Source organism: Aulonocara stuartgranti (genome assembly GCF_965226115.1).
Source record: "Aulonocara stuartgranti genome assembly, chromosome: 14".
In the NCBI taxonomy this organism is placed as follows: domain Eukaryota; kingdom Metazoa; phylum Chordata; class Actinopteri; order Cichliformes; family Cichlidae; genus Aulonocara; species Aulonocara stuartgranti.
The window spans coordinates 23269843-23291959 of NC_138950.1; the positions used below are offsets into that span (position 1 = coordinate 23269843).

General features: G+C 40.3%; 3 protein-coding genes across 3 annotated transcripts in view; all 3 read left to right on the plus strand.

Annotated features, from left to right (window-relative positions):
• mmp20b (matrix metallopeptidase 20b (enamelysin)) overlaps positions 1-318 on the plus strand; it is a 6065-nt gene extending 5747 nt beyond the window's left edge. The window contains exon 10 of the mRNA XM_082503502.1: positions 1-318. This exon is cut by the window's left edge and continues 1 nt beyond it. Coding sequence (XP_082359628.1) covers positions 1-100 — 100 coding nt within the window. The 3' untranslated portion in view covers positions 101-318.
• Positions 319-610: 292 nt separating this feature from the next.
• On the plus strand, positions 611-5332 carry mmp20a (matrix metallopeptidase 20a (enamelysin)). The gene is made up of 10 exons (XM_082503501.1): positions 611-770; positions 1354-1604; positions 2336-2484; positions 2569-2694; positions 2842-3003; positions 3124-3241; positions 3323-3465; positions 3675-3831; positions 4243-4346; positions 4808-5332. The coding sequence occupies exons 1-10, from the start codon at positions 660-662 to the stop codon at positions 4906-4908; spliced, it is 1422 nt and encodes a 473-aa protein (XP_082359627.1). The 5' UTR covers positions 611-659; the 3' UTR covers positions 4909-5332.
• A 7982-nt stretch (positions 5333-13314) lies between these two features.
• tbrg1 (transforming growth factor beta regulator 1) lies at positions 13315-21215 on the plus strand. The gene is made up of 15 exons (XM_082503149.1): positions 13315-13671; positions 13814-13951; positions 14624-14681; positions 14788-14870; positions 15102-15138; positions 15494-15556; positions 16706-16942; positions 17957-18027; positions 18116-18357; positions 18449-18585; positions 18720-18866; positions 19002-19099; positions 19244-19354; positions 20485-20627; positions 20936-21215. The coding sequence occupies exons 2-15, from the start codon at positions 13833-13835 to the stop codon at positions 21022-21024; spliced, it is 1635 nt and encodes a 544-aa protein (XP_082359275.1). The 5' UTR covers positions 13315-13671; positions 13814-13832; the 3' UTR covers positions 21025-21215.
• Positions 21216-22117: the final 902 nt, after the last annotated feature.

The window sequence follows — 22117 nt, forward strand, 5'->3', positions numbered from 1 at the left end:
CTTCATCTACTTCTTTGTGGGACCACAAGTCTACAAATACGACTACACGCAGAAACTTGTTGTAGGAGTTGAGAAAGCAAATTCCTGGCTTGGTTGTTAAAGTACTGTCTGAAATCCATGCAACAATGATATTAGCTAAATTAAAGAGGGCAAATGGAAACACATTGTACTTCTCAGTTTTTAGCGGTATTCTATTTATCAGTAGTCATGTCATGTCAAAATAAAGAATTACAATTGAAAACTTGCTATTAGATTTTTGTAGTTTTTCTGTGCCAATCATATTTTCTAATCATGCCTTTGCTGATCAGCATATGAAGTTTGTTTGATTTATAGATGTAAAGAAATCCACATGAGGTATAGACGCATATAAACATGAGACAGTGTACATTAAGTTTTTCTCCTACCTGACTGAGCAGGAAAAAATGCAGTTTTCTATGCTATGGAACAAACCGTACATATGATTATCGCCATTATAGACAGAAAAGCCAGACATATGTAGACATTTCATTGTGAGGTTATAACCACAAAACCTCTCGGGGCAAATATACCCAGCTTTAACAGCCATCGTGGAGCACTTTGGGGCCATGTGATTGCAAAACAAGCTCAGGAATACTCCCATATAAAAAATGTGAAGCGTGGTTGAAATGTGCATTTAAAACATGGATTTGTTGTGGATACCCGTTTTGGGCTCTCTGATGTTGGTGGAAATCTTGTGGACTCTACCCATTGACAAAGATCAGCAGAGGCTTGAGGATGTGGAGCTGGCTGAGGTTTGTGAATGGATGAAAGGCTTACGAACTTTGTGTAAAAACCATATAAATTAGAATTGTTGTTTCAGTTAGAAATGTTGGAGATAATGTTTGTAGAACCTTTAATGTAAGACTGTGAAGACTGCAATGGCTTCAATTAAAATGGTAGAATTATGAGTGTATTTCGTTTATTTAAACTAGTAGTGCTACAGTTCAGTGTGTGTGTTTTCTTGCTATTAAACATATGATACATTCACAAAATTTCTATTTGAAGCGTCCTGCATTTTTTTTCCTTTCACTTGTTTTGAAGTTTATGTGTAAGCATCTGAAAAAAAAAACTGAATTGAACCAACATCTGTGATACAGTTTCTTTTCCTTTTTAAACTCGCTTGCTCTCTCTTTTCAGCTGTTACAATAATAAGCAGGAGGGAATCTTCCTCATCTTTGCTAGACTGACATATTTAACATATTTTATTAGGTGTTTAAGGAAGAGAAATAATTAAATATGTTTTAGATTACATGTAAAAAATTATTAATAAAATCCAGCTTTACATTTTACACACCTCGTCCTAAGCGTCCAGATCTCAACTCTTCATCTCAACAGGATTACCTCAAGAGGTTTTACAGTCTGAATCTGGGAGACCACAGGCCTCCAGTAAGAAGTGTGAGGTCTGCATCCACCATGGAGGAGAAGATCCAAGAAATGCAAAACTTCTTTGGTCTGAAGGAAACAGGAAATATGGACCCTCACACCCTGAATGTGATGAAGGAAGCAAGGTGTGGAGTTCCGGATGTGGACAACTTCGCCTTTTACCCTAATAGGCCTAAATGGAAGAACCACATCATCACATACACGTGAGATTGCATTTTCCATACGTTTCCCAGATTTCACAGCAATCTGCCGTTATTTGTGAATGTAGTCAAATGGCGTAAAAGATTAAAAACTCTGAGAGAAAATATTAACAAGTGTAGTGTACAATCTTACAATATTGTACTATTATTTTAAGTTAAGTTTATTAGTTACTTGACTTCCACATTTCGTTTGTTGAAGCATGTATAGAAAGGGAGTTTGAATGAATAGTTCTGTACTGCAAAGACTCATTGGAACATGAAGTTTTCTTATTGGTTATTTTTCATTTTGCTGGGTTTAGACTTCCTTGTTGTGAATGTATGATGTGGTTTACAGCATAATTCCAGCAACTGTGTGGTGTAATAAGAGGTAAAATTGATATGTATGTAATAAGAATGAATAAGAATGTGAATTCTGGATATGAAGGTTTGAATATGCAGATCGAAGGCCCTGAATAGCACGAGGAATCTTCTTTTTATAGATATAAATCTAAAGCAAATAAACTGTTGATGGCAATAGCATGAAATATAGTAGGAACGCTAAATAATGCTATAATAGCAACGATTAACAATATTATACTGTAGAGTTTATATTCCACTTTTGCAATTAGAAAATAATCTCGTAAATTGCTTAAAATTTCTTTTGACCACCAGAGGATATGCTAGTATTTGTAGCAACATATGTTGAAACATGTTGTTCCTGATGCCTCATGTTTTTCTCAATTGCTGGCATGCAGGATTGCCAGATACACTCCAGACATGAAGAAAGAGGATGTGGAAAAGTCTGTTCGTTCAGCCTTGAAGATGTGGAGCGATGCAACCCCGCTGAAGTTCATCAAAATCAACCATCGAAAAGCTGATATTGTCTTCTCTTTTTCTCGCAGAAGTAACTGTGAAAACGTGTCTAAGGACTTTTAATCGTGACTTTTAATTATGATTAATAAAAATCAGATCCTGTGTTTTCCTGTAGCTCATGGAGATTTCTTTCCCTTCGATGGACCTGGGGGCGTGTTGGCTCATGCCTTCATGCCAGGAATGGGGATGGGTGGAGATGTGCACTTTGATGAGGATGAAACATGGACGGCAGGGACTCAAGGTTTGTCAGTCAAAACATGAATGCAGTTTGAAAGCCCAAAGATGACACTAGGCAAAAATTGGGAATTAAATACATATTCTGAGCCAGACAGAAGCATTCCAGCAGTTTGTAATGAAATAATAACAACTATTTGCAACTGTGTTTCAGGTTACAGCCTGTTGAGTGTTGCAGCTCATGAACTTGGCCACTCACTTGGTTTGACTCACTCTAGAGACCCCTCTGCTATCATGTACCCCAATTACAGACATCAGAGCAATGCCAAGTACTCGCTCTCTAACGATGATGTGAGGGGTATCCAAACTCTGTATGGTAAAGAACAAAACATAAAACATTTGAAATATTGAATTCATAAATCGTTAAACACTGAAATAAAATTCTCAGAGCGTATTATATATTATATACAATGTTTTCTATGTGACTATTTCACAGGTAGGCCCAACAAAAAGATGGAAACCCAGGTGGCTTCAAAAAAATGTGACCCAACATTTCCCCAACTTTTTGATGCAGTAACACTGATTGAAAATGAGATTTGTTTCTTTAAAAACAGGTACAATGTATTGCCACTTAAAGGTGCACAACATCTTAAATAACCTCTCAACAGCAACTCACTTTTCTTGTTTCATTGCAGACACATGTGGATGAGAACAACAAGGACAACTTATTGGAATCGTTTAACACAAGGCCACATTACCACATATTTACCGAGCATCAGTTCTCAGATTGATGCCGCTTATGACATCCCAGCCAAAGGCGTGGCGTACATATTCACCGGTACAGTAATGGGCAGCCTGCAAAGCATCACTTAGACGTTGTCAGCATGACAAGGCTTGATTTCCAGTAGCAGAACACGCAAATTACAGCCTTGTGCAACATAAGTGTTGCAGTTCATGCAAGAGGCTCATTGAGTTTGGCAGGGATTGTGGTACGTTGCTGTTTTTCATAGTGTCCCCAAATCCAGTGACATGGCTGTGTTTTTCCAGGTCATAAGTACTGGGTGGTTGAACAGCTTAAGATGAAAAGTCGCGCTGGCTCCATTTACGAGTACGGCTTCTCTTCCAGAGTCAGGCGGGTTGATGCTGCTGTGCATGTCAGCGAATACGGGAAAACAATGTTCTTCGTAGGAGAGTTTTATTACAGGTAACTTTTTAAAGTGCCGCTTTACAGTTAGAATTGTTCTCTGTTCTGATTTATACTTTAACATGATGAAAGTCACAGGACAACCTGACCTGTATATGGCTGATTATAGCTGGAGCTAAACTGACCCCAACCTCATTGTTATTTCTGCCATTAATCGATAAGTTGTTTGGTCTGTAAATATCACACACTAGCTTAAATCACTAAGCTTCTGTCTAGTCTAAATTGAACTACATTCAGTTTACAAAAATATAAGCAAAAAGAAGCAACAAATATAATCAGCATATAATAATCAACGGTTAATTCTGGCATTAAGTAAATGATGTTTTTGCTTTAAATGTCTTTGACATTGCCACACTAAAAAATGTACTAATGTTTTTCATATATTTCAACTTTATATATTTGAATGATCAGGTATGATGAGCACAATAGGAGAATGGACCCTGGCTTCCCCAGACTCATCCGAAACGATTGGTCTGGAGTCCCCAGAAGGGTTGATGCTGCATTTAAGTTACAAGGTAAAAAAATAAAAAGGAAAAAAAGACTCAGGAAGTTCAAAATGTGGACCTTAGCAGCCAGCTGCAAATAGAGTACAACTGAAATAGAAGTTGTAATTTCTTTTTTCATTTTTTTAAAACCGAGTTTAGGTTTAGGTAGTAGACGGGTGGAGTTTACCACACCAAACACACTTTGAAACACCATCTAGTTTCAGGAACGATATAAATTTGACAAGTAGAAATAGAATACTATTCAGAGGCAAACATGGCTGTGCACATGCCAGGCAATCACACTCCACTCACTCACACTTAAAGGATCTACAGGAGCCATGTCTCACGCTCTGTTTTACTTACTGTTTCATTCTCACTTAACATGTGGGTGGATTTTGGCACCAAAGCTCTGTATGCTTTAGAGGGGGGGAAATCATAGTGTGAGCTGAGATACATCCACTCACTGTTTTTGTATGATTTTCTTTTCACAGGTAGCATCTTTCTCCTCTGTGGAACAAAATCCTACCAGTATGACTTCAGACAAAAACAAGTGGTGAATGTAATTCCAGGAAAGTCTTGGCTGGGATGCTGAATTGAAACAGACGTGAGAAAGACAGCGAGAATTCCTCAGTTATAAAATTACAAAAAACCCTCTGAATATGTTAAGCTAAGATAACCATGTAGCGGTATAGTAGTTGTGCTACATTTTTTAAGCATATGTGTACTTGTATGTGAATTATACTAACCCTATCTCTGATTATACTAATCCTGTGTCTCATTCGTTGCTGTTGTACATTGGTAGTAATACTTCTTAATCTGTGCATGAATATACTAAGTACTTATACTGTGAGAGTCAAATGTAAGGTGTACATTTTTGTCAGTACTCTACACGTATTCAAACCCATGTACTCAAATCTTCTTTCAAAATGTACATCCAGTTAAATTACACCTTCAGGAAACCTCTAAAAAGCTTACCAGTGAACTCAACAGGATGTTTGTTATTAAACTCACCTCAATAAAACAGAATATTTGTGAAGTGCCCCACGACTATCTTTGCAATGCTGGAATCTTACATATTCTTATTAGCAAAAACAATATGCAAATACCCCAAAAAGTGCAGGGGAAAGGCTTTTGTTCTAAATTGCTCTTAAGATTTGTTGCAAATGACAGCCTCTCAATGCACACTAGTGACGCTCACGCTACATTAAACATAATTGTATTAATTAAAACACAAAAATATTGATTGAATGTTCAATATAAAAACACAAAAATGTTGGCAAATGCATTATTTTTTCTTGATAGAGTGGTTTATGCTTTAATTCGATGGTTTTGGAAACATAAGCCTCATTTAATTGGATGCTCCCGCCTGCAGCAGCTTTAGCACACTGTACCTATACCCCCTCCCAAAAAATAGACAAAATAATGAGGAAATTTGGGATAAAACTATTTAAGCGTCTCTCTCAAAATGACAACATCAGCACAAAAACATGATCTAAACAACCTTTTTTAGCAGGAAGATAAAACGGATCATAACAGCTCCTCCCGCTGTGTTATCAGAGGGGCCGCTCAACTCCTCTTTTTTCTCCACTGTGGTAGCTTTTCCTTTTTTACTGTGCGTTCTTATTGATGTTTTATCAGAACAATATGCACCTCAGACTGTCGCGGCTGCCCTTTTAAGAGGATAATGGATAGCAGACAGAAAAGAAGATGTCTCTGTTTTTGAATAGTACTGCTGGGCTGTTTATCCCTGTCTCATGGAGTGTTTACTATAGTGCCTGAAGATTATCCTTGAAGGCAAAAACATTAGCAAAGTAATGTGATGTAAAAATGGGTTTTATTTATTATAAAATAAATCTGTCATGATCAGTCTGGCCGGACTCAAACGGAGGACTCGGGAAGGAAAGTTCAGTGAGTTTATTTACAGTGTTGGTGCAGATAGTGCTATATGGTCTTTTTGAAGTGCTCAGTTCGAAAGTCCCAATATGTACAAAATCCAATAGAAGGAAGGTTCTGTGAATCCAGGTCCCCGATCCTCTGAGTCTCCCCAGCAGAAACTCCACCAAGTAACAAACACTGTCTCTGAACTCCGCTGGGCTGTTGTAGGCACAGAAAGAGAGACGGTGGAGAAACACAGGAGGACTGTGACAACATTATAGTAATCATATAAAAAAAATCATCTTCCATTTCTTCCTGTGTAAATTGTCTCAGCTCATTGTTGTGATGTCTTAAATGTGACGCATCACCTTTTTCATCTCACATCTTCACTCATTAATCAATATTTCAGTTACTTAGAATTTTATATTGTACAGAAATATGACGTGGACTGGCAAAACTGACAAAGCCGTTGTAATGATAATACAGTGACTTCAGAGTCACTAAGTAAACTTCTACTTCACATCACTCTTATTGATGTGGCACACTTGAAAACAAACAGGAGCTGCCCAAACTAGAAATGTCCCCACTGAATTTGAAACAGGTAAACAATGTTACAGCAAACATGCAATCGTCTTCAAGGGCGGATGTTAGGAATTCATTTGGGAATGTATCTTTGTTATGGTGTTAGTGGGTTATAAGGGTGTTGATGCCAAATGATCCCCTGGTTTATGGGATTATCTTTGGTGACACACACCCTTTCATAGGACCTGGAGGCTCACACAACTTCTGACAACAGGAGAGGACGCTAAGTTTCAGAATATGTGATACATATAGTATTGTAACAGTCTTGAGTCCCCACTCTTTTCTTTATATTTTGCTAGGGTAAATAGGAAACTGGTACAGTGATTGATTAAAACATATATATTTCACATATTTTATTCTTAACAAAAAAGAAAAAAAAGCACAATTTCATTGTACGTGTACAATGAGAATAAAGGGCTATTCTATTTATTCTATTCTATAAGGCAAAAACAGGATGTACAATTCTACAATTTCTACAGTTTCTCTGCCCTCTTTAGGTATGACAACATGCAACTAGCAGGACTGATATGAGTTGCATATATCAACATGCAGTGACACAGCAAAACATTGGGAAACAATTTAAGCTGCTGTGTTTTTTCTCGATCGTGTCTGAACTGTTACGTTGTGAAACGCTCACATGCTTTGCTCAGATGCTGCAATTTCGGAAATAAGACCACACAGTTTGTAAAGCCACATAAGACGAGCTCCAATAACGGAAGAAGCCTGAGTCACCGTTTTGAACATGGATATGGATAAATTAAGGATTTTATAGTTTAGTGTTTCATGTGTTATGGTTGAGCCACAGAGCAAGAACAGGCCTATGAGGTGATCCAGTACAAATGATACAACTCACAAGAGTAGGAGACCTTCAAATGGTTAGTTACCAAAAATTCTCCTCTGAGTTTTAGCTTTACTGCCAAAAGTCAAAATATCTGTTACTAAAATTTCTGACACTCCAGTGCAGTGGAAGTGTGTACCGTTGATTTCATTTATGCACAACAGCAAATCCCCACTCTCAGTTTGTCCTCTGATAATTGTCAAAAAGTTGTTCAATTTACAGTACGATCTATAAATTATGCAGACGCACCACAAGGGAAATTTCATTCACTTCCACTGAATCAGGCACGTCTAAGAAAAAAATATATCTATATTTCACTTTGGTTAGATATCCTTGGTGTATGTACCCTTTAATTTGTAGAAAATATTTGGTTGTCTTAAAGAGAAAAACTATTTAAAAAAAGATTAGAACTGCTTCTAAACAGATTTAAGAGAATGTTGACCATTTTATTGCAATTACGTTTTGATAAAAAACAGGTGGTAGTGCTGGTGTAATTTGGACAGGAAATGCTGATCATGTTAGATGTTCTAATCTCCAACAGTCAGGAATATTTAAACATGCAAGATGTCCTTGTAATTGGTGATTCATTTTCAGCACATAAAAACAATCACGCAAACATCAAATAAGTCTCAACCACACAAGCCATCATGAAGAATGGGTAAAGACATTATCTGAAAACGCAGAGAGAAATACTGTTTGTGCACATCTCAATCTAAAACAGCTGCTGGAGCGGAATCTTGTAAGGAGTTCAAGTATGGTAGCCATCTCTAAACACAGTACCTTAACATAGAAGGTCATGCCATTCAAATTACTATAAATTTGAGTTACAGCAAGATGTTTCCTTGTCAGACATGAGGTGTATCATTGTTACAGCCTTCTTGGTAATCTATGTCAAAAAGCACTCACCTCTGACTTTTTAATCACAATAAGCTGCTGCCCCCCAAAAAAATCCACTAATTATATTTCATAGTGGTAAAGTTTTTTCTCATCTACTTCCTTGACATGCTGGGAAAAAAAGGAGCAGGATATATTTTGAAAAGGTACTACGGCCATTTCCACACCTGACAACTATTTTGTAACTATTTGCAGCGGCGTAGTAGTTTTAAATCAGCATATATTAAATGCCTCACATTTGACCTAAAACACTACATTAAAAAAAAAAAAAGCACAGAAGCCAGAAAGAATTGCTGCATTGTTAACTCTCCATCTCCCTCAGAGTTAACAATGCAGCGTCTTCTTTCTAAATCTGTAGGTTAATAGGACTTTGGAGCGGGATCTTAAGGGATGGGGCGTGGCCAGGATTTTTGCTCGAGGCGCCATATCAGCAGGCCAAACAAATGCTTGCTGTGTGTGGACACACAGACACGCATACACGTTTACACACACAAACCATCATATAGAAGAGAGATTTCTGAATAGGGATTTTGTTTCTGTTTTTTGTTAAAGAGACATGAAAGACCTCAACTTAAGGTTAAGTGTATAAACTTGAACTTGAAACATCTTTATGATGCAACCGAAAGAATCGTGAATCTGAAAAGCTACATGATTTTTCTGGATTTTATTTTTGTCGACTTATGAAGTTATATATATTGTTTTGTATATTTTTGAAATTTCTTAAGGAGAAGATTGCTGATTGGTCTTAACCAATTACTGTATAAAAGATGAACGACACGACAGCACTTCCTCCCATTGTGCAAAAATGAAGCCAAAATATCCCGCTTGTGGGAGCTGCCATGTTCCACTTTTGGAGCCAGAGTCTGCTCAGTAGTAACTCGTGGCGGAGCGTCTCTGCCCACACACCCACTGGACGTGACCGTGAACACGCCCCCTTACACTTTTTACATAGCCCGGCTGCTCTGTCTCTCATTCTGCAGGGTATGGGTAAAATTTATCATACAAAACATGCAATATGGATTAACGTTACTGCTGAAGATGTGAGGACATCTTATCTCTGAAAAAACAACTGTTAATGAAGCTGGAAAAACACACCCATGTCTTGATCCTTAAAAAAGCATATTAATATATAGTACAAGCCAATCAGAAGTAAGTAGAAGTAAAAGGCTTCAGCCTACTAATATTAGTCAATAAAATACATTCTCTGCGTCAAAAGTGATGAGTTAAGGTGCCCATGGAGGCAAGGGTGCCACCAGGCATTTGGCCCCGGGGTGGACCCAAGTCAGGCTGGAGAGATTATATCTCTTGGCTGGCCTGGAAACGCCTTGGTGTTCATATTCATATTAATATTCTTATTCTTCTATGACAAAAAAGTACAAGTGTTCATTTAAAGAAATAAACAGAACAGTAAGAGATGTTTTTTTTTTTGTTTTTTTCCCTTAGCCGAAGGCCGTATCGTTTGTGACCTGGGAGTTGGATAGTCCTGGCTCAGGGACTTTTTTGGACGCCCTGTGTCACTACTGCTTCTGGCCTCTTGTTGTCTTTTGGTGTGTTTGGTGTGTTTTCAGAGGTTTCACTCAAGGTCATATTGTTCATTTTCTTAACTAGCAGTCGGATAGTGCTTGGCGTCCAAGTTTTTTGGCTGCTCTGTGTCACTGGTGCTTGTCCTGGCCTCTTGTTGTATTTTGGAGTGTTTTCGAAGGTTTTGGTATCACTCGAGGTCGTAACGTCCATTTTCTCAACTAGGTGTTGAATAGTCCTTGGCGCATAACTTTTTTGGCTGCTCTGTGTCACTGGTGCTTGTCCTGGCCTCTTGTTGTATTTCAGTGTGATTTCAGAGCTTTTGGTATTGCTCGAGGTCGTAACATCCATTTTCTCAACTTGGTCTTGGATAGACCTTGACAAAGAACTTTTTTGGATGTTCTGTGTCACTGCTGCTTGTTCTGGCCTCTTGTTGTCTTTTGGTGTGTTTTGAGAGTTTTTGGTATCACTCAAGTTCATATTGTTCTTTTTCTGAACTTGGAGTTGGATAGTCCTTGAAGAAGAACTTTTTTGGATGCTCCGAGTCACTGCGGTTTCTTTTTTCTCAGTGTCTACTCTCATCCTCTTTCTCTCTGGAGAGTAGCTCTCAGAGTTCTTTTTGCTGCCTTTTGAAATCTGACTGTATCGTCTTTTCAACACATTTTTTTCTTCACAGATAAGTCTTTCTTTCCTTGGTGGTGAGCAGCTGTCAGCACTTGTCCTGCAATTTTGTGCAGCATAATCCGGGCCTTGCATTGTCTTGAGTGGAAGCTGGACAAGTGCGTTTGTTTCCTGAACTTGGAATTGGACCATGCTGGACGAAGAACTTTCTTGGATGCTCGGACTCACTGCTGTTTCTTTCTTCTCTATCTCTATTCTCATCCTCTTTCTCTCTGGAGAGTAGCTCTCAGAATTGTTTTTGCTGCCTTTGGAAATCTGACTGTATTGTCTTTTCAACACAGTTTTTTTTCTTCACAGATTCGTCTTTTTTTCCTTGGTGGAGAGCAGCTGTCGTCACTTCTGCAATTCTGTGCAACATAATCCGGGCCTCGCTTCCTCTTGAGTGGAAGCTGGAAATGTGTTTCATCAGAATTTGGCTCTGGATTTTGGTGGTCCATTGTAGTAAAGCCAGCGTAAGCTTGTTGGCTTTTGCCGTGTTTACTCTGAGACATGTCAGAGTGTTGATGAAGTGACTGTCTTAAAGATTCAACTATTTTAAAATTTTTCTCAGGCGTACCTTTGAATGCTGCAATCTCGAGTGTTACAAGTAAACGGACTGACAGTTTGGGCTTCTTACCCGGATTTAAGGATTCACAGATCAAAGGCATGTTATGACATGATGATGTCATAACATAACGTAACAACAACATTCTTTTTTAAAATTTGATTCTTTTTATTGAATCGAGTTTCAATGAATAGAATAGAATAGAATAGAATAGAATAGAATAGAATAGAATAGCCTTTATTGTCATTGTACAGAGTACAACGAAATTGGAGTGCCACTCCCTTGGTGCAAGTTTCAATAATAAATATAAATGTAAAATATAAAAAGTACAAAAAAAACAATCGTAAGTACTCAAACAATAGTATGTACAATATATACAGGATAGCAGCATTAATATAATGACAGTATGAATAGCAGCATAATATAATGACAGTGACGGTATGGAATAGGTTCAATTGTTTTTGTGCTTATTTACTATGTTGGTAGCTCTGGGAAAGAAGCTATCCCTGAATCTGTTTGTCCTGGTTTTATGTGACCTGTACCGTCGGCCTGACGGTAATAGTTCAAACAGTTGGTTGCTGGGGTGAGAGTGGTCCTTGATGATATTGCCAGCTCTGCTGAGGTACCGAGAGTTTGCAGTGACCTCCAGGCTGGGCAGAGAGCAGCCAGTGATCTTCTGGGCTGTGTTGATGACCCTCTGCAGTACTTTCCTGTCTGCAGCTGAGCACCCTGCATACCATGTTGTTATGCCGTACGTTAGGATGCTCTCTATGGTGGCTCTGTAAAATGTCACCAGCAGCCTCTCCTCCAGGTTGTTCCTCCTGAGCACTCTCAGAAAGTGGAGACGCTGCTGGGCCTTTTTAACCACCGCTGTAGTATTTGCAGTCCAGGAGAGGTCATCAGATATCTGCACGCCCAGAAACCTCATGGAGTGTACCCTCTCCACACAGCTCCCGTGAATGTAAAGTGGGGCCGGGTCTGCTCTGCCCTTCCTGAAGTCCAAGATAAGTTCTTTAGTTTTCGTGGTGTTCAGTTGGAGGTTGTTAACTGAACACCACTCAGTCAGTCTGTTGACCTCATCTCTGTAGTCCGACTCATCCCCCCTTGAGATGAGTCCAACCACTGTGGTGTCATCCGCGAACTTTATGATGGTGTTTGAGAGATGGGTAGGGGAGCAGTCGGATGTGTAGAGCGTAAACAGGAGGGGACTCAAAACACATCCTTGTGGAGACCCGGTGCTGAGTGTGATGGTGCTGGACCGGTGGGGGCCGAGTCTGACAGACTGTGGTCTATTTGTCAGGAAGTCCTTGATCCAGAGGCAGATGGGGGTGGAGAGTCCCAGGTGAGACAGTTTCTGGACCAGGATCTCCGGGATGATATGATTGAATGCTGAGCTGAAGTCCAGAAAGAGCATTCTCACATAGCTTCCTCGGTGCTCCAGGTGACTCAGCGCAGTGTGGAGCGCTATGGTGATAGCGTCCTCGGTGGAACGATTTGTCCTGTAGGCAAATTGGTGGGGGTCCAGAGTGGGAGGCAGACCGGCCCTGATGTGCTGACAGACCAGTCTCTCAAAGCACTTCATCACTACAGGCGTAAGTGCAACAGGCCTGTAGTCATTTGGGCTGGCCACAGCTGTCTTCTTGGGACACTCACCAAAGTGAATCGAGTTTTTTGAGTCATTTGATTCACTGAGTCAGTCGACCAGAGAGTGCAAAAAATGTACATTTTCACTCAAACTTAATTTGTTTCTCTTTTCATGTAAATCCTACTGCTAAGATGAATGATTCTAAAAGAAAACAACTAAACAGCAAAAAAGAGCAAAAAAATGTCTAAAATTAAGCAATTTCCTATCAAAATTGCTTAATAAACATTTATTTTATTTTATTTTTTATTTTATTAGTATTTTCCTTAAAAAAAGATTAAAAGCAGAATATCATCACTCATACTGTGAAACACTTAAGAGGTGCAGTACAGTAGTAACAGATAAGTAAAAATGTAAATAAAATAATGGAAAAGGGTTTTTTTTCTAAGTGTAACTTTCGGATTTTATTTTGACGAGCCGTACATGTACACCGGATATCCGGTAAAGTGCTCATCCGTCTTTGGTTCCGATACAAGACTTCTTGATTCTCATATACCTTTACTATGCTACAGTAAAACTGTGATAGATATTCGCTTTTTTTTAACCCAACGTCAAATATGTTCACGAGTTGGACCACACTAGTGAAATATGTATTCTTTCAAGTCTGGATTTAAACACGGAAACTGCTCCTAGCCAATGACTCCTAGCTAGTTGATGTTAGCATTTAGCCGCTCTGACTGTAAACAATGCAATGAGGACGGACGAAGGTTCCGGTTGACACGGAAACTAATAGTGAGGAGCACGAAGTCAAATAAGTGTTTGCTGCAGTTTCATTTGGGTAGGTTTTGCTTGTAGCTGGTCCTTACTGTACCTGATGTTATTGTGCAGAAGTCAGTGTTTGCCTTGCTTAAGGTCTGCAGTGAGGCACGCCTGTAGACTGAAACGCAGCTAGATATTTTCTCATTGACGTTTCTTCGCAGATGCTCATACCCGCCCTCCATGGAATCCCTCAACACGTTTGAATCTGAGATGGAGGCTGATGGACAGGGGAACTACTCTCTGTTTCCTGCTCTGGACAGCATTGCAACTCTGTCTGGCACCACTGAAACTCTAGAGAGGTGATTCAAAATAATCAGATTTATAATACGTCATTTTAAAACGTTACTGTCTACTGTAACTTCATTTATTTTGGATTAAGAAATATAATGCTAGTATTGACATAGATTATAGAATTTCAAGTGTTTTGAATACTCAAGCAGAGTAGAAACCCTCTATATACGAAACCAGTCTATTTACCACCATGTTCAGTTAGGGTACAGCTAAGAGCAGAAGAATCCTCAGATCACTGACAAATTCAAGGAAAGAGAAAATGTGTCTTAGTAAGGTCTTATAGCATCATATACTGCCAGAACAGCTTTAGTGTGTCATGTTTCTAAAATATATTTCATCCTTTAGTGTTCGTCCATACACCATAGTTGATGTGATTCACATAATAATAATCATTATACTCAGTGACCCCATGAGTCCTATGAGCGGAGGCACCGTCAGCATAGAAATGTACTATTATGGGAATTTATTGAAATGCTTCTAAGAAGTCATCACTTCCCAGCACTGTAAGGTTAAAGGGCAATAGACTTTTCCTTTTGTCATTCCTCTGCATAAGCAATATGAACATGTATCCAGATAAAGTGGGTGTGCTTGCAGGAAATTATGCCAAAATTTTAAAGTACAAATAAATCAAGGAGATAACTTACACCAGAGGACACTGATGTTTTATTTCCTGTTTGCAGTGAACCACCCAGCGAAATAGCAGAGAAACCGAACCTGACGTGGCTCGATGCTGCGCAGGTATGGGCCATATATTTGTGACATTTCAGTAACATTCACAGCAGTGAGGGTCTTTTGCGTTTGGTTTTGTAGCAAGTTTTTTTTCTTCTTTCTTTCTCTTACATAGATTGTTTTGGAGGAAGCGGGAGGTCCCATGCACATAAAGGAAATTAAACAGAGAATCATCGACAGGGGACTTGTTCAATCCAAGTACAGTGTTCTCTTCACTTTAACTGTCTAGGTTATTAGAGCATATCTGAAAGTCAAGTTTCATAAGTTTTCATGAGCTTTAGTTGGACAGCATCAGAACAAATTCATGAAAACCAAGAGTGTGCAAGATTGCTGTCTTTCAGTGGGTACAAGGGAGGAGGGAGATATGGTTTTCTGTAATTCACTATGATCCTTTAGACTTTGCTCATCTCGTTGTTCTCTCCTTGGCAGTGCAAAATCAAGCTTGGAAGCCGTCATGTACCGCGAGGTAAGGGAAATGTTTGAGACTCAGCCTCACAGCAGCCTCTGCTGTTGAGTGCAGTAAATTACACCATCACCTGTTGAGTGGATTTGGTGCAAACACCATTTGCATTTCTGTCAGCATCCTTTGTTTTCCCATCCCGCTTCTTTGACTTTTATTTGTTTTGCATCATTTTTTTAACGAGGCAGACATTTCTGGGCTGTAATCGGAACAGACAGTTCTCTGTGCGCTCTGATGTGCGGGCCTTTAAACTGTGATCTTATAATGATTGAATTCATCTAAATTGACCCCCAGCTTGTGTGAATCAAACCCAGCCTTTCCTGCCCCGTGCATTTGGCCTCAGTCTCGCATTATGTTTCAGACACAAAAAGGCAGCAGGAGATTCAAGAGGATTGAAAACAGAAACGGAGTCTTTGCTCTGCTGGTGAGTCATCTGAGATACTAATGGCACTGTTATACCAAACCTAAATATATTATAAGGTGCTGCAAATTTGCATTGCTTTGTATGCCCTGCTGTTGGTTATGGATAAATATGGAAGCCTTTCTTTTCACAAAAGAGCCGGACCCAGAAGTGTAGAGGGATACACAAAACTGTTCTAAGTAATTGAAAAAAATCATATATACAGAATTAAAAGTTCACATTATTACAACTAGCATTTTTGCATTAAGCCTGTGTCTGAGTGAAATAAGCTGAGACAGGGAGTTCAGTTTTGTTTTAATTTCTTGTGCATCTTTTGTTTGGTTGAACTTTTGTTATTTGTCAAAAAGCACTTTTAGTGGAAGCTGCATCTGTGTTTTGTTTTGTTTTTTGTGTACATTTCACCATTCTGAGGAAAGCACAAGCATTAGGCTCAGTGTTGGCTCTGTGTTTCCACAAGCCCCGCTGGTTCAGAAACGTTTTCTCGTTAACGACCAAAACAAGATGAACATCTTTGATTTGCTAGCAAGGGAGGCCCCAGCCGGTGTCTCAGAAAGCACTCTGAATCCTACCACAATGACCCCAACGACGGCCTCCGCTTGCTGCCTTTTATTGGGAAAACAGTTCACACAATACACATCACAGCAAAGCAACGCCCACCATAAAACCCCCCAAATGGTTCTAAGACAAGGCACTATGTGTGTGTATGTGTAAACATCTGTATGCATGTGAGAATGTGTGTGTGTGTGTGTGTGTGTGTGTGTGTGTGTGTGTGTGTGTTTGAGTGAGTGAGTGTGTGTGTGTGTTTCCTCCTGCTGTTTCTAACAACATCCTGGTCATATAGAGAGTAACCCCCCCACACCCAATGTATGGTTCACCATGCATAACACAGTGAAGCCATACAAAGGGCAGGAAGCTTACCAAACATCAAACAATCTTCACAAGGGATGTGTAAAAATTCTCCCCCAGCATAGAGTGGCTGGAGAGGTGGTCAGGGACAAAGGAATGTCTTGACCCTATAGATTGAACTAAGATCTTACAAATTTAAGAAGCATAATGACAAACATTCAACAATTAGACTTAACACTCAGGAACTCGTGCTACAAATGAACAATCCTCTGTCTTTGTCTCCCCTACATCTCTGACCCCTTGCAGACTGATGAGGAGCGGCAACAGGCCCTGCAGGCTTTCACCGCCCAGTCTTTCCTCAGCTCGCCGCAGCAGAATACCATCTCTGGTTCTGGGTCAGGAGTCTCAGCACCCACCTTCCCATCTCCCACTACCTCCTCTGAGCATAAGGCCAAGGGGAAGAGGGGTCCACGAAAGAACCAGAATGAAAAGTATAGGCTCAAGTACCTCCGGCTGCGCAAAGCTGCTCGTGCCATGATATTTGTAAGTAAATGATGTTTCCATAAAAATAAACAGTCTTACATCATGCATATAAACTCACCAGCCACTTTAGTAGGTACACCTGATTACCTAATAATGCAAATCAGCCAATCACATGGCAACAACTGAGTGCATTTAGGCATGTAGATATGATCGAGACATCCATTTTTAATTGAATCTGATTTAGTTGTTGGTGTTGGAGTCTTTTAGAAACTGCTGAGTTTTACAAAGAATGGTGCAAAAAAGTAAAATGTCCAATGAGCAGCAGTTCTCAACATGAAAGTGCTTTGTTGAGGTCAGAGGAGAATGAGCAAACTGCTTCAAGCAGAAAGGAAGGCACTAACTCAGTTAGAACAAAAAAAAGAAATCTGCATTCCTTGTTACAACCAAGGTCTCCAGAAGAGCATTCCTCTACTGTGAATAAGAAAAACAAATTGGCACTACAGTTTGGAAAAACATTGCGTGGTCTGATGAGTCTTGATGTCTTTCTATGGATGGTACGGTCAGAATTTCACATAAACGACATGAAATCATGGATCCATCCTGCCTTGTCTCAACAGTTCGGGCTTCTGGTGGTGTAAGAGGTGTGCGGTATGTGGGATGAGGGCTTTTTTCTGGCACACTTTTGGGCGCTCGTGATCAGTGTGTCCATCTTCTGATGGCTTCTTCCAGCAATATGGTGTTTCATGTCAAAAGAAAGCATAGATTGTCTCAAACTGGTTTCTTGAACATGATGGTGAGTCATGAGACGATGACCTTCTCAGTCACCTCAGTCCTCAGTGTGGTAGAACAGGATATTCACGTCATGGATAACTGTGTAATGCTGTCTTGTCAATATGAACCAAAATCTCTAATGTTTCCTGTACCTTGTTGATTCTGTTATGGAGAATTAATGCTGCTCTGAAAGATAAAGGGGGTCCAAATTTATTAGATACCCCAAAAGTGTCTAAGTGTAGACTAGGACATGAAAAGTATGTTATCCAATCTGACCACACCGAGGTGTAATTTTGCCAACAGGAAAATGCAGCTCTCTGTGATGAAGTTGCTCACATAGAAGAAAAGTTTCTGAGAGCAAAGGAGGAGCGGAGGTGAGTACAGGTGACTGCTGTGTGACATGCGGAATGATGTGCTTTTGCTCTAATGGCACATGGTATTCATTCATTTTTTTATTTTCAGGTTCTTACTAAAATCCTTGTTGCAATACCAGTCTCTGTCAGAGGGGGAGCTACTGCCCACACCCAGCTCAAGCGCTCATCTACCTTTACCACCAGTGGCATTGTCCTCAGGTCCTTCTGGGGCTTCAGGTCTGTCCACTACTCACAGTGTGTCATCAACAGTGCCAACAGGCGAAGAGGGAGCACTTAAAAAACCCAAAAAGGAAAGGAAGGAGCGGGGGAGGGAGAATGGAAAGGATGAACGTGAGTGTTACGATCAAATATTTATTAAGACAGAAAATGACATCCTTGTGTTGCTGTATACAACTAAATTGTGTTGAAATTGGGCTTTTAGTTCCAAAGAAGATGTCCAAGAAGAGAAAACTCGCAGATGGCTCAAGGAAGGTGGTGCAACCCATCCCTCTCGACTCTTCTGGCCGTCCTGTCTTTCCCATAGTACTGGGAGGTTTGACAGTCTACAGTCTGGGCGAGGTCAGTGTCTCAGTGACAGTAAACCTCTGAGCTGAGGTTTTAAAGTTCCAATCTTTAGCATAAAGTGAGCTTTAGAGGACACAGTCAAGCCTCTCAAAATACTGATGACTGAATCCTTCTTGTCTGCTCTCCAGATCATCACAGACAGAATGCTGTTTCATGACGAGTGTGCCATCTACCCAGTGGGCTTCTGCAGCACGCGCATCTTTGCCAGCATGAAAAACCCCGAGCAGCAGTGCCTCTACACCTGCCAAATCAAGGACGGGGGAACAGGCCCACAGGTCAGTTCTCATCTCACATGCAAGTTTTGATACATGTTTATATAAATTCGGTTTACTTTTAGGTGAACACACGACACTAAGATTAAGATTTGTTACTTTAAACAATTATTTTTTCCAAACACCCTCCATCTCCAGTTTGAGATCGTGCCTGAAGAGGACCCTCAGAATGCGATCGTGGCCTCCTCCGCCCTGACGTGCCATGCCAATCTACTGAAGGCCATCGCGTCTGTGAGGTAGCACAACTTCACCGCCACATTCTGAACAAATGAGCAAACATGACAAAGCTTTTGTCTTCCAGTCACTTAACCTGCTTGTACAACTTGAATTAGTTTTGGTCACCTTCAGTTAAAATAAATCCTTCTGCACATTCTTCTTAGTTCCAAGTCCATGGTGTCGATTGTTCCATCAGGAGCAGACTTCTTTGGCTTCTCTCATCCCACCATCCAGAATCTCATCCAGAGTTGTCCCGGAGCTCGCAAGTGTAGCAAGTAAGTGCATATCTGCCAGTGTTGGGGAGTAACGGAATACATGTACCGCCGTTACGTATTTAAAATACAAAATATGAGTAACTGTATTCCGTTACAGTTACCGTTTAAAAAGGTGGTATTCAGAATACAGTTACTTTGTTGAAATAAATGGATTACACTGCGGTACTTCCCTGTTTCATATTGTCGCGGGTCAGGACTGTTTGGGTTTTGTTTGACAGCTACGTTCTGTTGTTCCAGGCGGCAGCGTTACGGTTGCCATGGTTACAGGGCGACGCTCTCTCTCTCTGTGACTGTGTGTTTCCTGGGTGAGAGAGCGCCTTTTCGTTGTTGTTGTTGTTGTTGTGCTAAGCTAACAGGCAGAATGCTACAAGCATAGCTCTAAAGAATGTAGCATCATGGGCAGTATAGTCCGTGCTGCAGGGAGAATGCACTGCCATACACCTTATGGGTCTGTGAGCGCGAGGAGGGAGAAAAAGGGGAGTGGAAAGGTACGAGTTGTCATCGAGGAAAAACGGGAGCTGGAAGCATGTAAATATAATAATAACCACTGCAGCCTAGAAGAGAGCCTGACGAGCCCAGTTGTAAGTAAGCTATTAAGACTCGACTGTACACCGTGTTCGTGTTTTCCTCCGAAAACAATAAGTTCCGTTGGAGCAGCCTTTCAACGCCTCTCTCTGTCTCTGCTAGCAAAGTTGACCCACACAACAAAGTAAAGCTAGTTTTCGGCTACGAGCCGACAGGGACCCCGCCGTATTAGTCAGAGGTCCCTTTACTACAGTTCGGAGTCGCGGACCTTCAGTAATAGTAATAAATCACACAGCAATAGTACTACATTCACGGTGTTGTAAAAAGCCTGATAATATATTAAGTAATCCAAAGTATTCAGAATACGTTACTGTCATTGAGTAACGTAACGGAATACGTTACAGAATACATTTTGGGGCATGTATTCTGTAATGGAATACATTTTAAAAGTAACCTTCCCAACACTGATATCTGCTCCCTAACAATGGATTCTCAGCTTGATATATTCAGCTTTTCTAGGTTTAGCTCACTTGCATTATAGACATCTTAAAAATGTCTTTATAGTATTTATGTTTTGTTTTTGTTTTTTAAAATTGTTTATTTAGCTACAGATGGATCCGTTTTGAGGTGTGTCGCCCCGGCGATGGCCAGGTCCCTCACAGCCTATCAGAGGATGATGCCTCAATCAACTTTGAAGCGTTCCAGAGGCACCACGGCTTTGAGAACATCAAGACAGAGCATATCACAGGCATGTACTTTCCATTAAAGTGACAGATGGGTTTACTGTACAGTGAGTCACAGGTTGGTTGTGTGGGGGGGGGGGGGGGGGGGCGGGGTCGTCATTGGTTGGGACACAAATCAAAAACTGTGTCAACAGCTGCTGTCTGAACAAGGCAGATGACTCAGCTGTACTTTGCTCTGCTGGAGTGTGTTTGTTATTCATCACAGATGTTACACCTTGGATTTTAAAGCAGTTTTGTTTGTTTTGCCAGCGCTGACATGATGATTACTCAGCGTGACAATGACGATGACTTCTCTATCTCCATCTTCCCTCAGGACAGACACCACAGTCTCCTAGTTTATCTCATCAGCATCACCTCACCTCCCCCACCATGAAGGCTTCGACCTCATATTTCAGCTCCTGATGCTCTGTGCCGGAGCACCTCTGAAATCAAGGCCATACCTGAGCTTAGTTGTTGTAAATATTCCTTGTAAATTACAAGATGGAGCATATTTTTTTTCCCTCCACCAGGGGGCCTGGGCTTTCTTTTCAATGTGGCTTTTTGTTAGTTAGGCTCTCTTTAAACTTCAATAAAAGTCGGTGTTTTCATGTTGATTCAATTGATTGATTGTGTTTTGCCAAATGGTAAATGGCCTGTGTTTGTAGCGCTTTACTTAGTCCCTAAGGACCCCAAAGCGCTTTACACTACATTCAGTCATTCACCCATTCACACACACATTCACACACTGGTGATGTGAAGCTACATTGTAGCCACAGCTGCCCTGGGGTGCACTGATAGAGGCGAGGCTGCCGGACACTGGCGCCACCAGGCCCTCTGACCACCACCAGTAGGCAACGGGTGAAGTGTCTTGCCCAAGGACACAATGACCGAGACTGTCCGAGCCGGGGCTCGAACCGGCAACCTTCCTACAAGACGAACTGCCAACTCTTGAGCCCCCAAATAAAAAAGTAACATTTTATAATTAGGCACACTACAACATGAGTCACAAGTCCCCAGTAATTAAATAGAATTTCAAAGTATTTTATTTGATCTTACAATGTCATTATATTTACAACGTTAAAGTGTAAAGTTAGGTAAGGTGGGAACAAGTCAGGTTTTTACATAAGTAAATTTAAGTAATAAAAGTAATTTTTGGTAATACATGAGTACATGAGTAATTTTAAGTATTGCATAACTTCAGGTGTTTTACAGGAACAGCAACACAAATTATACAGTAAATATTGAAGTACTGCATAAGTAGTTTAATTAGTGTGTAATTTCTTGTTAGTTTTGCAATAATTCACCGTCTTACGTTGTAAACACACTGTACTTTTTGTGGTGCAGGTTATATCATGGACCTAAATTCCAGATATTTTACAGGAAAGGACACTGTGTTTTTTTCCTTTTCAAAGTTATGTTTGAAATGTCATTGTGAAGGGAAAAATGAGAGTTGGCTCCAACATTACAAGGTTTCATAGAACTGCAAATTTTGAAGACATTTATTTTTTCTTGTAAG